Source organism: Pyrus communis, chromosome 6 (assembly GCF_963583255.1).
Source record: "Pyrus communis chromosome 6, drPyrComm1.1, whole genome shotgun sequence".
In the NCBI taxonomy this organism is placed as follows: Eukaryota; Viridiplantae; Streptophyta; class Magnoliopsida; order Rosales; family Rosaceae; genus Pyrus; species Pyrus communis.
The window spans coordinates 17,305,514-17,319,801 of record NC_084808.1 but is presented as its reverse complement, the minus strand read 5'-3'; the positions used below and the strand labels follow the sequence as shown (position 1 = coordinate 17,319,801).

At 34.5% G+C, this 14,288-nt stretch overlaps 1 protein-coding gene across 1 annotated transcript; it reads left to right on the top strand.

The window, feature by feature from the left end:
* The first annotated feature begins 2,805 nt into the window (after window positions 1-2,805).
* LOC137738411 (uncharacterized) lies at window positions 2,806-6,273 on the top strand. The gene is made up of 6 exons (XM_068478048.1): window positions 2,806-3,466; window positions 3,558-3,710; window positions 3,786-3,896; window positions 4,007-4,051; window positions 4,261-5,003; window positions 5,428-6,273. The coding sequence occupies exons 1-6, from the start codon at window positions 2,809-2,811 to the stop codon at window positions 6,085-6,087; spliced, it is 2,370 nt and encodes a 789-aa protein (XP_068334149.1). The 5' UTR covers window positions 2,806-2,808; the 3' UTR covers window positions 6,088-6,273.
* The last annotated feature ends 8,015 nt before the right edge of the window (window positions 6,274-14,288 follow it).

The following is a 14,288-nucleotide window of genomic DNA, read 5'->3' as shown; positions in this document are numbered from 1 at the left end:
GATGAACCCTATATTTCTTTTATGGCATAACCCAAAGATGTACAGCTTCACCCTCGGGTGATGGACCCACTGCATATACATATAGATATGTTATATCCTCCCTGGAGTTATACAGCTTCACCTTCGGGTGATGGGACCCTGGTTTCTTCATTGGCGTAACCCAGTGTCACACAGCTTCACCTTTGGTGATGGTTATGCCTTCGGGCCACTATGATACCCCTAGTTAAGTATATCATATATTCCCATGATTAAGCACTGGATTTTATGTACCTATTTTGTTAAAATATTTTTCATGGCATGATAGGGTTTTTCATAAAACCTATACGTAGTATTATATTTGTGTATTCAAAATAGGGGGTTAGTATGTTCTGAAATAAATTGGTTTTCGTATTATTAGTATTATTATAAACTTTGGTCCACTCACCTTTTCCATTTTGCGCCCTTTCAGGAGTTAGAATTAAGGCACACGATCCCTGCATCAGGATACTTTCGCTCGGGCATCCTTAAGCCTCTTTTGTGTAGAACACATTCCTCGGTTCATACCCTTCTATCATAATTCCTTCACTTTATTCTTGATTAGTTGTATGCTCTGAACACGATTCTACTTTGGTTTAATTCGTTATAATTACGTATTCTTAATTGTATGCATGTTTAAAATGGCTTCGTCACCCTTGGGTGTCGGCCAACACGTGCCTACCCTGATATTTGGGGATATTGGGGTTGGGGCATGTCAGTTTGCGAGATTTACCAAATCGATGAAATTTTCGGATACAAGTACAACAACTCAGATCATACTCTTTTCTTAAAGCATAAGAAAGGTAAAATCACTACTCTTATTGTATATCAGCGACTTGTTGGTAAACTAATAAATCTTGCACATACTAGACTAGATATAGCATATGTAGTTAGCATGGTGAGCCGGTTTATGCATGCACCAAGTGAAACACACATGGATGCTATAAACCGTATCTTGAGGTATTTAAAGCCAGCTCCTGGGAAAGGATTAATGTTTTCAAAACATGATCATCTAGACGTTAAAGGCTACACTGATGCTAAATGGGCTGGTGATGTAACTAACAGATGATCAACATCAGGATACTTTGTTATTGTTGGAGGAAATCTAGTCTCTTGGCATAGTAAGAAACAAAAGGTCGTTGCTAAATCAAGTGTTGAAGCAGAATACCAAAGTATGGCACATAGAGTATGTGAACTGCTTTGGATGAGGAACTTATTGAGAGATTTGGGATTTAGGCCCAAGCATGTTATGTGTCTACATTGTGACAACAAGGCTGCGATTGACATTGCTCACAATTCGATTCATCATGATCGAACCAAACATGTGGAGATGGATAGACATTTTATTAAAGAAAAACTTGAGGCAAGACTCATTGAAGTCCCATTCGCAAAATCTGAAGATCAATTAGCAGATATGCTCACCAAAGCAGTCACAAGTATAGTATTTCACAGCTCACTAAACAAGTTGGGCATTCAACTTGAGGGGAAGTGTCAATAAGAGCTACTATTGTCAACAAAAGAGGTTGTTGTCAGTCCACATGCTAGAGCTGCTATTATCAACAAAAGAGGCTGATGTCTGTCCACATGCTAGAGCCTCTATTGTCAACAAAAGAGGCTGCTATTGTCAATGTTAATTACTCCTCACAATAAAGGTTGTCAAGTAAAGAAGGAACATGTAATTAATGGTATTAGATATTAGTTGTATAGTTGAACACAGGGCCGGCCCTGAGGTTAGCCCAAGTAGGTGCCCGTCTAGGCCCCCACTTAGGAAGGGCCCCTAAAAAAATTTATATCTTGTAATTAACATATAAATACAAAAAAAAAAATAGTAAGAAATATCATAATTCATTTGTTAGTGCAGTGGAAATGTTGGCTACATTTTTCTTTGGGATGTTGAGTTCGAAACACAAGGCTCCCTTTTAGTTACTAGATTTTTCTTGATTTTTATTGTTTTTCAAATTTACTGCCAATCCATCTGTCCAACTCCCAATCCATCTGTCCAAATGCATATAAAGTTATAAAACTCAAGTCTCTTTGCAATCTTTTTTTTTTTCAACTTCTCATTCTCTCCATTTCTATCGAATGTTTAAACCAACTTCTCATTCTCTCCATTTCTATTGAATGTTTAAACCAACTATCATATGGTTTTAAAGATTGTACTTTAAGGTAATCAAAACTTTGAATTTATATTTTTCTTTTCAATAACTTTTTATTCAATGGATTATTTTAATATTCAATTCGTTAGTGAGATGTTGATTCTAGAAGAAAAAAAAAAACACAAGAGAAACAATTGGTGTTGAATTTATTATACTCATCAATCAAGTTTTATTGTTATTTAATCTCTTAATCATTAAGTTTTATTGTTCTTCACTCTCAATCTTAGACTCTTGACTGCAAACATTTAGTACATTTGTGTCTAAAAACGTGAATCGTGTAATGTTTAAGTAATGTTTGTATATTTATCTTCTTTTGATATTAATTTTTAATAATATTGATGTGAAAATAGAACTTTTTATGTGTTTAGCAAATTCTTTTTTTATATAAATCAATATACAAAGAATCGGAGATCAGAGAAATTTAGAGCCCCCACTTCAAAGGCTCGCCTAGAGCCCCAAATTCTGAGGGCCGGCCCTGGTTGAACATGTAATTAATGGTATTAGATATTAGTTTTATAGTTTGTAATAGAAAAGCGCTCCTTACGGAGTCAATTGAAGACAATGAAAACAAAAAATTGACCCACATCCTCATTATTTCTGAGACTCAGCTCAGTAAAGCAGAGGAATCAGAGCAGGAATGCATCGAAAACTGCCACAGATGGTGTACTGGAGAGAGGCAACGGAGGATCGGAGTGATCAAAACAAGAGAGATAGTGAATTGAAAAAAATTGAAGACTCGAAACATCCCTATGTATGTGCCATGAAGGGTGACTGGGAAGGCGTGACAAACTACTATAAGGACAAACCGGACGAATTGCTCATTCCAATGACGGTGTGCAGTGACACTGTTTTTCACCTTGCGGCTTCTTGCTGCAGCAGAACACAAGGTGAAAAAGTCCTCGAAAAGTTGATCAATATACTCGGGAATTCGACCAGCTATGACCCTAGAAGCGCTCTGAGGAAATTGAATAACACTGGAAACAATACTCTTCACAGCGTGAGTTTGTCCGGAAATGTGGAAGCAGCAGATTACTTGGTGAGAAACTTCAACGAGCCTGTCATCGTCAGTACTAAAGCTAGTATTGATGAAAAGAATGATGCTCTGCCGCTGCTAGAGACTCGGAACAATTTAGGAGAAACTCCGTTCTTCAGGGCGGCTGCTGTTGGTCACACTGACTTGGTCAAGTTTTATGATGGCAAACAGCAGGAGGATAATCCGGACAATCTTTGGAGGCACTTCCACAGAAATGACAAAATGTCCATTCTTCATATGGCAGTCCTTGAGCAACGTTTCGGTCTCTCTCTCTCTCTGTGAAAATGCACACTTTGATTCTCAATATTGCAGATTAATAACTCTTGCTTGATCTTTTATCTTCCAAAATGCAGAGACTGCTCTTTGGTTACTGGAGAACTATTACGACTACCTAGCGCACCAAAAGGAAGATAAAGGATTGACATGCCTTCAATTGCTAGCCCAAATGCCAACTGCCTTCGAGCCACAATTTCAGCAAAGCATATGGAAGATGCTCATTTACTATTGTATGCACGGTTAATCTACGTACTGCTATATATCCACCCGTGCCCAAATCCTACTTAATGTTGTTATATATGCAGGCCTTCCTGATGGAGGAGATGTGGTCACACCCAATCAGAAGGATGATGTAGAGACCAACTTGGATAGCAACCAGACGCGCCATCAATCTATCTCTTGGAACAAGCTTGCAGGTAACCTAATTAGTTAATCAAATAAAGTACACAACTAGCTAGCTAAAGCGCCCCGTTGATGGCATTTTTTCAATGTTTCTGATGAAGGTGCATGCATAAATGTTTTGCAGGCTTTGCGAAGGTTTACTCTTCAGTGTGGGACTCCCTTGCTAAAAGTTTGTTTACTTTCTGCCTTTTCCTCTGTGCATTTTCATCATAATGAAAACTTGTTACTGGAATTCTAGAAAAGAAGCAGTATTTACTTAATCCTTATGATTTTACATGAGAAGATGTAGCGTGCATGACAACTTTTTTAGAGTGCTGATAACATCTTCCTATGACACGTTAGTTAATATATACATATGCTTGATCATGTGATGGATAGGAAGAGGAAGCTCGCAGAGCGGCATAATCTACAGGATATGGAAGGACAAAAAAAACAAAAAATCACTAGAAAAAATCATCCACGAGCTCGTTAAGTCGGACTACTCTTGCCTGATTACTAATGAGAAAGCAAAACCCAAGACCATTTCTTTAGGGTCCAATCTCAGTAAAAAAAGAAAGGCGACCGCAAAAACATCTAAATCGGATAAGGGAAAAGGTGGTGATGGAGGTGAAAAAGGACCGGAGGCTGCAGAAACATCCAAATCGGATAAGGGTAAAGGTGATGATGGAGGTGAAAAAGGATTGGAAAACGCAAAAACATCCAAATCGGATAAGGGACAAGGTAATGATGGAGGTGAAAAAGGACCCGAAGCTGCAAAAACAAACATTTCGGATAATGCGCCGAGGTATAAAGTTTACAACTTTACACCATTGCATATAGCAACCATCACAGGAATTATGCCCATTGTGGAGGAGATACTTGAACAGCATCCTCAGGCAGTTGAGCACGTTAACTATGACGAACGCAACATATTGCATCTAGCCATTAGGAACCGTCGGAAAGAGATCCTTAATCTTATCAAAAGCAAACCAACTGTGATGTCGAGGCTGAAGGAGTGGATGGACTGCGATGACAACACCATATTGCACCAGGCTGCAGATAGGGGTTACTACTCCAAAGCATTGTCTCAAAAACTAATTGGCCCTGCAATGCAATTGCAAGAAGAGCTACGTTGGATGCTGGTAATGTTCTCTTGCTAGACCTGATAAATTACTTACGTTGTTAGACAAGTACTTATGTTACTAATTAAAGGCTGGTTTGGTATTGCTGTGCTTTGAAAAAAAATTGTTTCTGCTGTACTGTGAGAATAAGCAGCTGTGAAATATAGCATCAGAGTGTTTGGTAAACTTTTTTGTAAAAGTGCTTTTGAAAGAAAAAAAAAAGCAGTATTATAGTGTTTGGTAAACTTTTATGTAAAACAGATGTGAAAAAAGCCGATTTTTGCAGCTCCTAGCTTTTTTTTATATCAACTTTTTTAATAATCACCTCAGTATCAAACCAGGCCTAAGTCGGTTCACATAGAAAAAGACCTATGTTGTTAGACAAATACTTCTATAACAAAACCTATACATCAACATGATAGATGTGTACGTGTGTTTGTGTCAGTGTGTAAAAGAAATACTACCGCCTCGGTACACCTTGCACCGCAACAAGAAGGACCAGACAGCTGAGGAGCTGTTCAACTGCCAGCATAAACGTCTTCTGGAGTCGGCACAAAAATGGGTAAAAGAAACGGCTCAGTCATGCTCAACTGTGGCGGTGCTAGTGTCCACTGTGGTCTTTGCAGCTGCCTACGCCATTCCCGGGGGTACTAGTGACGAAAATGGCCTTCCTCTTTTCCAAAACGATCCTCACTTTTTGTTCTTCACCTGCATGGACGTTGTGGGCATTGCCTGCTCATTATCTTCTGTGGCATTCTTTCTCTCGGTCCTCTCCTCCCCTCTCGAGTACCCATATTTCGTTAACAGTGTTCCTCGCAAGATCATGACTGGATTCATCTTGCTCTTCTTGTCAATGGCATCCACCATGCTTACCTTTGCCGCCACCATTTTGCTCTTGCTTCGTGTAGAGAAGAAATGGACCAAGTCTGTACTTTACCCTATTGCATTTTTCCCAGTCCCTCTATTCGCCCTGCTGCAATTTCCTATGTATCAATCTTTCATTGTCATGTTTCGAAAAATTGATGATTGGATTTTCAGCCCCTTACGCTGCCCCCTCGGCTTTTCCAAGAAGAGATCAATATGGGACAAGCGTAAGGCGTATTGAATCACATAAGCCTTTCGTTGGGGAAGAATTTGTGGTTCAAATTCACAATCTTGCAGCTGAAGTTACTTATGGGTTTGTATTTATCATTTGAATATTTCATTTGGGTTCTTCTTCTTTTCTCCCCAATATAATGTCACAATTTTATTGTGTCTTTGTATTAAGTTATGGGCAATTAGTGAAGAATAAAGAGGCTTGTTTCTATGCTAAAGATCTGGTATCATGCATACTTTTGTTTGATTTGCATTTATAATTTGAGTTTATATAGTATAGCCGAGCAGCGTAGCCAAATTGGAAAGAGTAGTGTGTTCCCCTCTTTACACTCAAGTCCGAATCAGCTCTCTAACTAAATTTTGAAATTCTAAATTAAACTTATGATTATATTTATCAAACACTTTACCAATATACATTAAGCTAATACACAAATTTTTATACTCAAGCTAATACAAAATTTTTATACTCTCCTTTCATATAATAACTTTTTAGAAAGAACTCAGTGGACATTACCTAATTTACAAGTAGCAAGAAATATACAACCAGATAAAGTACAAATATATGAAACTAGTACAGATCAAGCAACAATTAGGTTTAGTAATTACAAGAAATTAGAAAAAACAAAAGAAGATGAAAGTGAGATTGAAAATGAGAGCATTCATATGACTTTTGATGATTTAGATATTAATTTAGTTGAGCAAAATTTTGATCATATTGTAGATAAGCTTATAGAAGATATTGATTATTTAGATGAAGAAAAATATTTAGAAAATATAATTCATATGATTTAGGACTACATAGAATTTTAGATGAAGAGATGAAAAAAAGTTAATTTTAGAAATAGGAGTAGAACATATATTAGGATCAAAAGAATATAATAATTTATTAGAATTGAAAGTAGAATGTTATCCAGCAGAAAAAAATAGTACATCTGGAGTAGAAAATCTAGGACACACGGATAGAACTGATCAACAATTTTTGAGACCAATAAATGAACAATATAATGAGAAAGCAAAAGTAGATTAAATAGAAGAAAGTATGACAAAACCATCGAGCAAAAATAGGATTCCATATTTGAGAGGGTTAGAACAAATTAATATAGCAGGAAATATATTAAACATAGATAATGTAGATCCACAAGACTGGGAGAGAACAATTGAAAGATGGAAAAAAGGTTGCGTACTTGCAGCATTAATGTTAGATTTTAGTAATTCACAAAATATGTTAGATTACTTTGAGCATACTTTAGATGGTTTAGTTTTTTATTATTTCCAGTCATGGAAAATTCAAAATCTAGAACAATATCATGCAGCTAAAACACATTTTAATATTGATGGTTTTGTTACTTTGATTAAACAAGAATGTTTGGATCATAATAGGTTAGATGACAGAAGTGAACAAGAACAAATAAGAGCAATTAGAAATTTAGAACAATTACAAATTTGTGATTTATAGTATATAGATGAGTATACCACAGATTTCTTTAAATATATAGGATGAATAGGAATAATTAGTGATATTAATTTATTAGATACTATATGACAAAAATAAAAGAACCAATAGAAGAAAAGATTTGGAATGAATGGCAAAATCATCCAAAGAAAAATGATATTGCAATAGGACCTAGAATTCAATATGTATATGATATACTTAGATAAGAGTGTAGTCAAATAAAAGATAAGAAACAAATTAGGAAACAATTTTACATGAGTTGTAAAAATATAGATTTACCACAACAATATGGTTGTCATAAAAAAATATATAAAAAGAAATATAGGTCATACAAACCATACAAACAGTATAAGAATTTCAACATAAGACCTTGAAGAACATATAGGAAGAGAAAATATATTCCAAAACAATTTAGAAAAAGAAGTGGTAGACTTTGGGTTAGAAAATATAAAGTGCCAAAAGATAAAAGTAGTTGTAAATGTTATTCATGTGGCGAAGTTGGAAAAATTAGACCTAAATGTCCAAAATTAGGTAAACAGTTGAGAGAAAAAGTATATTTAATGGAGTTGTTTAAGTTAGAAGAAGATGAGGATATACAGTCAATATACAGCTTAGATGGTTTAAGTGATAATGAGAGTATTTGCAGTATAGAAAGTATAAATATGATAGATTCAGACTCGAAAAATTCAAGTAGCACAAATAGTGATCTAGAAGAGTATATGTGTGCATTCGTAGAAGAACAACATGAAGAAGAATATAAATACATTAATTTAGGTTGGCCAAAAAAATGTCATTAGTGTAGTAAATTAGTTGCAAATAAATACTATAATACATATTCAATGTTATGTGAAAAGTGTTATAGTAATAGGTTATTAGAAGTTAATTCAGCAGAATCACAAGAAAGTACTGAAATATTAGGAAATACTTTTCATAGTATAGAAAAGCCATAAAAATAGTTCTTTAATTAGCATAAATTGTGAAATAGAATTAGCAAAAGAACATACAATAAAAACAATAGCCATGATAGACACAAGAAGCACAAAGAGTGTCATAACAAAAGAGTTAGTACCAGAAAAATATAGACAAAAACTAGCAAACCCAGTGAGAATAACACAGTTTGATGAGAGACCAGTTTATTTAACACATTGCATTAATAATGAGTCTATTAAAGTAGAAAAATAACAATTTAATTTATCATTAACATTTGTTTCAACAGTAGGATCATACCCATTCATTTTAGGTTTAAATTTTTTGAAAAGTTTGCAAGGTTTTTTTATTTATGAGCCCTAATATAATATTTTTCAAAAAAGGCTTTACAATAACTAACCAAAATAATACTGTAGAAGCATACAAAAGCATAAGTATAGAAGAGTTTAGTGGCCCAAATAGTTATTATTTAGAAAACTCAAAAGAAAATTATGAGCATAATAATATAGAAGAGTTTGATGAAGAAATATTTGAACATGAATATCCGATTTTAGAAGAAGGAAATTGTATCGAAATATTACAGTTCAATAAATCAAAGAGCTTAGAAGAATTATTATAATTAGCAAAACAAACTATAATTATAGGAGAAGACCCACATTTACATTGGAGTAAAAATAAAATACTAGCAAAATTAGATATAATTAATCCAGATTTAACCATTAAGACAACTGACATGCCTTGTAGTTTAATAGATAAATAAGAGTTTGAGCAACAAATAAAAGAGTTGTTAAATTTAAAAGTAATTAGACCCTCTAAGTCTAAACATAGGTCAGTAGCATTCATAGTAAGAAAACATTCAGAACTAAATAGAGGTAAGGCTATAATAGTTTATAATTATAAGAGATTAAATGATAATACATATGAAGATAGTTATAAGTTACCAAATAAAGATGAGATTATAAATAAAATTCAAGAGAGTAAATATCTTAGTGAATTTGATTGTAAATCAGGATTTTAGCAAATACGATTAGCAGAAGAATCAATTGAGTGGACAACTTTTACTTGTTCAGAATGACATTTTGTGTGACTTGTTATGCTATTTGGACTTAAAAATACTCCGTCAATCTTTCAAAGAAAAATGGATCAAATAAAGATGAGCTTATAAACAAAATTTAAGAGAGTAAATATTTTAGTAAATTTGATTGTAAATCAGGATTTTGGCAAATACGATTAACAAAAGAATCAATTGAGTGGACAACTTTTACTTGTCCAGAAGGACATTTTGAGCAACTTGTTATGCCATGTGGACTTAAAAATGCCCCGTCGATCTTTCAAAGAAAGATGAATCAAATTTTCAAGAAATATAATAATTTTTGTAGTGTTTATATAGATGATATTTTAGTACATAGTAAAAATAGAAATGAACATAGAAAGTACTTAGAGATAGTTTTACAAGAATTTATCAATAATGGAATTGTGATTAGCAAAAATTAAATAGCATTAGAAAAGCAAGATATAGAATTTTTAGGAATGTATATCAAGTCAGGTATAATACAATTACAATATCATATAGCTAAAAAAGTTTTAGAATTTCCAGATAAGTTAGAAGATAAAAAACAGTTACAAGCATTTTTAGGATTATTAAATTATACAAGAAATTTTATCCCTGATTTAGGAAGAAAAATAGCAGTATTACACAGTAAAACTAGCAAAATTGGACAAAAGTATTTTAATAGTGAAGATATTAAATTAGTTCAAAATATAAAAGAAGAAATTACTAAACTTAAGCCATTAACATTACCATTAGAAGATAGCTACAAAAGAGTTGAAACAAATGCTTCATCATTAATCTCAATTATTAAGGTAGCATCTAACTCTTGTTAGACTGCTTATGTACCTTTTAGCGAGATCAAGCCTTTAGTAGTTCATAATTCCGTTTAAATCTTTTCTTATAGCCATTTCCGAAAATATTCTAGAAACGAAAATATTCAACATTAGCTGTCACAATCGAATCACATCAAATGGTTACCAATTATAGATTTAAAATATCTAAATTTGCATAAAAAGGCAACGTCGGCCCATTGGCCACGCATCGCCACAAGTGGCGGTCGGCAACCCCGGCTAGCTGGAAAATTTGTCTATTTCTAAAAGTTCTCAAATTTTACAGAAATGTAGGGAAAGCCAAAGGAAACAACTTTTATACCTAGGTTGAAGTCCAATTCGGCCGGGAAAAACCCCAATTCCACTCAAACCCGCCGGAACCCTAGATTTTGGGTGGCCCCGATCTGTCACCTCCGGTGCTTCAGTGCCTCAACCAAGGTTTGGGACATGTTTCTGGGTTCACGAGGAGTCCATTGATAGTGGTGGTGGTCAGAGTTGGCTTTAGAAACGACTGAAAAACCATCGAAAACCACCGGAGAAAACGAAGGAAACGGGTTGGGTCGTCTGGTCCAGTGTGATTCGGTGTTACTTCCTTGTCTCTCCCTTCCCCCTCGGTTCCCCCCAACTATTGGTCCACCATTTCCCTCCTTTTCTCTCCTGTAACCCTCTCTTCCTCACAGCCACACACATGGCATCATCCCATTGCTCCAGATTTTCTGGAGCCTTCCAAATTAATGGTAAAATGTCTATTTTGTCCTCCACTTCAAACGTCAATAACTTCTTCGTTATAACTCCATTTCACGAATAATTTTTGCCTACACGCTGGTGAGGTCGAGTTCTATCCAAATATATCAAGAAATACGATAATTTATATGAGAATAAAATATGTCCTTGCAAAATTATGTTTAGTCAACAAGGGCATTTCCAGCTTTTTCCCTTATGAATAAATTTTACAACATAAATTATAATAATTTCTGGACACAAAACTTTGAAATCAATTCAATTCTTCATAACCATAAATCGATTTATTTTCGATTTTCTCCACATATAAATATTTAAATTTTCAGGGTATCACACAGTCAAGATGCATAGGGTTGTCTACCCTACAGTTGACCATGTTAACAAATGATTGATCTTTGGCCAAAATGTTTTGAACCGTTCATAAATAATGAATTTCGCATTATTAGAGACCCGATAAAGTTTAGTGGACCTATCTTGGTCAGCGAGCCATACCAGATATGTGTATCTTGGTTTACTTACATGTGGCACCATACTAGGATTTACGTGTTTATTGAGTTGCTAGAAGACCATAGTGATAATGTGCTGTAGATAGTATGAAAGGGTAAGCTGAAAATTGAATTAGAGTTATTCTGTAAAACTTGTATGTTTGTATGACTAGATATTGATTAATTAAGAGGAATAGTATGTACACTTGAAATGTGATTCATGATGAACTAACTTATGTTATAAAATGTATGATGCCTGATGATTTGACGTCACTATGTAGCAGTGCTCATGAGTGATCTTGCTTGGTTAATCCGCATTAGGGGACCACGTCATGATCCATGCATATGATCCTACTTGGTTAATCCGCATTTGGGGTCACTGCCTACTTGGTTATATGGTGCTAGTGAAATAGTGAAAATTTAGATGGAGACCTCAACCATAAAATACAAGTTGGATGGTTAAAGTGGAAAAGTGCTGAGTGTGTTGTGCGATTGACTTATGTCACTAAAGCTCAAGGGAAACTTTTATAGGATGACAATAAGGCCAACAATGCTTTAACAAGGAATGTTGATAGGTCAAAAAACAAAACATGCAAAAAATGAGTGTAGCAGAGTTGAGAATGCTTTGTTGGACGTGTGGGCACACAAGAAAAGGTAGGACTAAGAACAAATATATCTGATAAAGTACGAGTTGTCACAATTGAAGATAAAATGAGAGAAAATCGGTTAAGGTGGTTCCGACATGTGAACCAAAGACCTACAGATACATCGGTTAAAATATGGGAATATGGGACTATGAGATGGACGCTCAAAGCAAAATGGGTAGATGAAGACTTAGGAAGACTTGGAAAGAGAAATTTAAGGAAATGTATGGAGTACTTGGAGTTAATGGAAGACTTTGCGCAAAACTGAGCACAATGACGTTCTAGGATTCATACAACCAACCCTACTTAGTGGGATTGATTATTGTTGCTATTATTGATCATCTTTAAGATATTTGTATTGGAAAATGGAGATGTGCCGTGATGGGTTGGATGTAAATGGAGACAAACAAAGGAATAAGAGAAAAGAGAAAAGGGAAAAATAAATAAATTAAATTGAATTTTTTTAGCTAGATGATCTGTTTTGAACAGTAGATTGGTTGATCTCGTAGATCCAGATAGAAATGATCCGGAGCGGATCTTGATCCAAGTTGTCCTCCTAGCCTACATGTTTAACATACAAGCAGAGTACATACAAAACTCAATATATGTTGAAGACTGAAACAAGAAACAACTCTCAGTTTCTCGAAATTTGTTCAAGTTGAAGGTAAAAGACGAATTAAGCAAAGAGAAACCCTTCACTTTGATAGTGATTAACTAGAAGAAAGAAATTTCCTTCATCTCTCATCTATCATCTACTTTCAATATTTCTTGTTTTGAATCTATAAGTTATCCAATCTAATCCAATACTACCCACCAAACGAGCCTAAAGAGTTGAAATTAATCAGGAGCAAAAACAAAGGGAGCTGCCTAGCTCTGAGGATCACCATGGTGGCTAATTGCTCAAGAACATATGACGTCGACAGAGCACTCTTCAAGTGCTCATAGCTAGAGAAGCTGAGTGTGCATGCATATTGTAAATTTGGCTGCACATTGCATGCAAGGTGACTAGTTTCTTAACTCTCTGACCAAAGTCATACCACCTGCAAAAGTAAGGATTAAAACTCTTAAAAATACTTGCAAGAGTATAAGGTCATCGTAGTATAGCAGTTCAAGTAAGGACGTTTTCCATAGGGATTGAATGAATAATTTGTAGTTAAACTAATCATTAGCTAATTATTTAGAACAAAGTTTCAAAAAGGTTGATTTTGAAATTTGAAATAATAAAAAAAATAAAAATAAAAACAATTAAATAGATTAGCAAAGTAAAGAAAGCAAAAGAAAACGGTTTTGGAAAATAAGTTAAACACTAGGGTTTTGCCATCACCATTAACAATCCTATGCAATTTTACCAATTAATTAAGAATTTCCACATACATGCTTTGAAGGTTAGGTTTTCCTAATACATATTTTCCTCGTGATGTTCAAGCGAAAACGTATATTTAACATGCAACCTGTCTGTGATGTTCAGATCAAATATAAACATGCAAGACTCATTAAGCTTTGTGAAAACCCTTTGAAAAACCATGCAACCCTTAAGAGCGTGATGTTCGCCTTAAGTGAACTTACAATTACTAATCACAAGAAGCCTACTTCAATTTCAGGGTGATGTTCCAACAGAAATTGCATCAAATTACTTGTCTAAAGACCCTAATGGTCGCGAATCACTAAGACAATTAGATAGTTTAATCGCAGTGATTAATAATTCAAAACAAGCATGCATCAATTCATAAGCAAATTAATAAAATCACCTATTCATGCTAAGGCTCGTGGCTTCGCCCTAACAAAAGAACTAGTTATGAACAATCATAATAAAAACTAAAGAAAATATATTAACTAGAAAAAGGATTGAAAACACCTTGTAGGTAAAAAGTCTGAAGTTCTCCAAAATAATGCCTCATTTCTCTCAATGTTGCATCCTCCCCCAGAACCCTAATGGCTAAAAAGCCTTATTTATACTACTCCCAATTAAAACCTTCATAGAAAAGGTTTTCTAAAAAAAACAAAAAATGAAATAATAAAAGGATAACTAGGAATTACATTCCTATTCTTACTAAGAAATCTGCCCATCAAAGAGATAGCC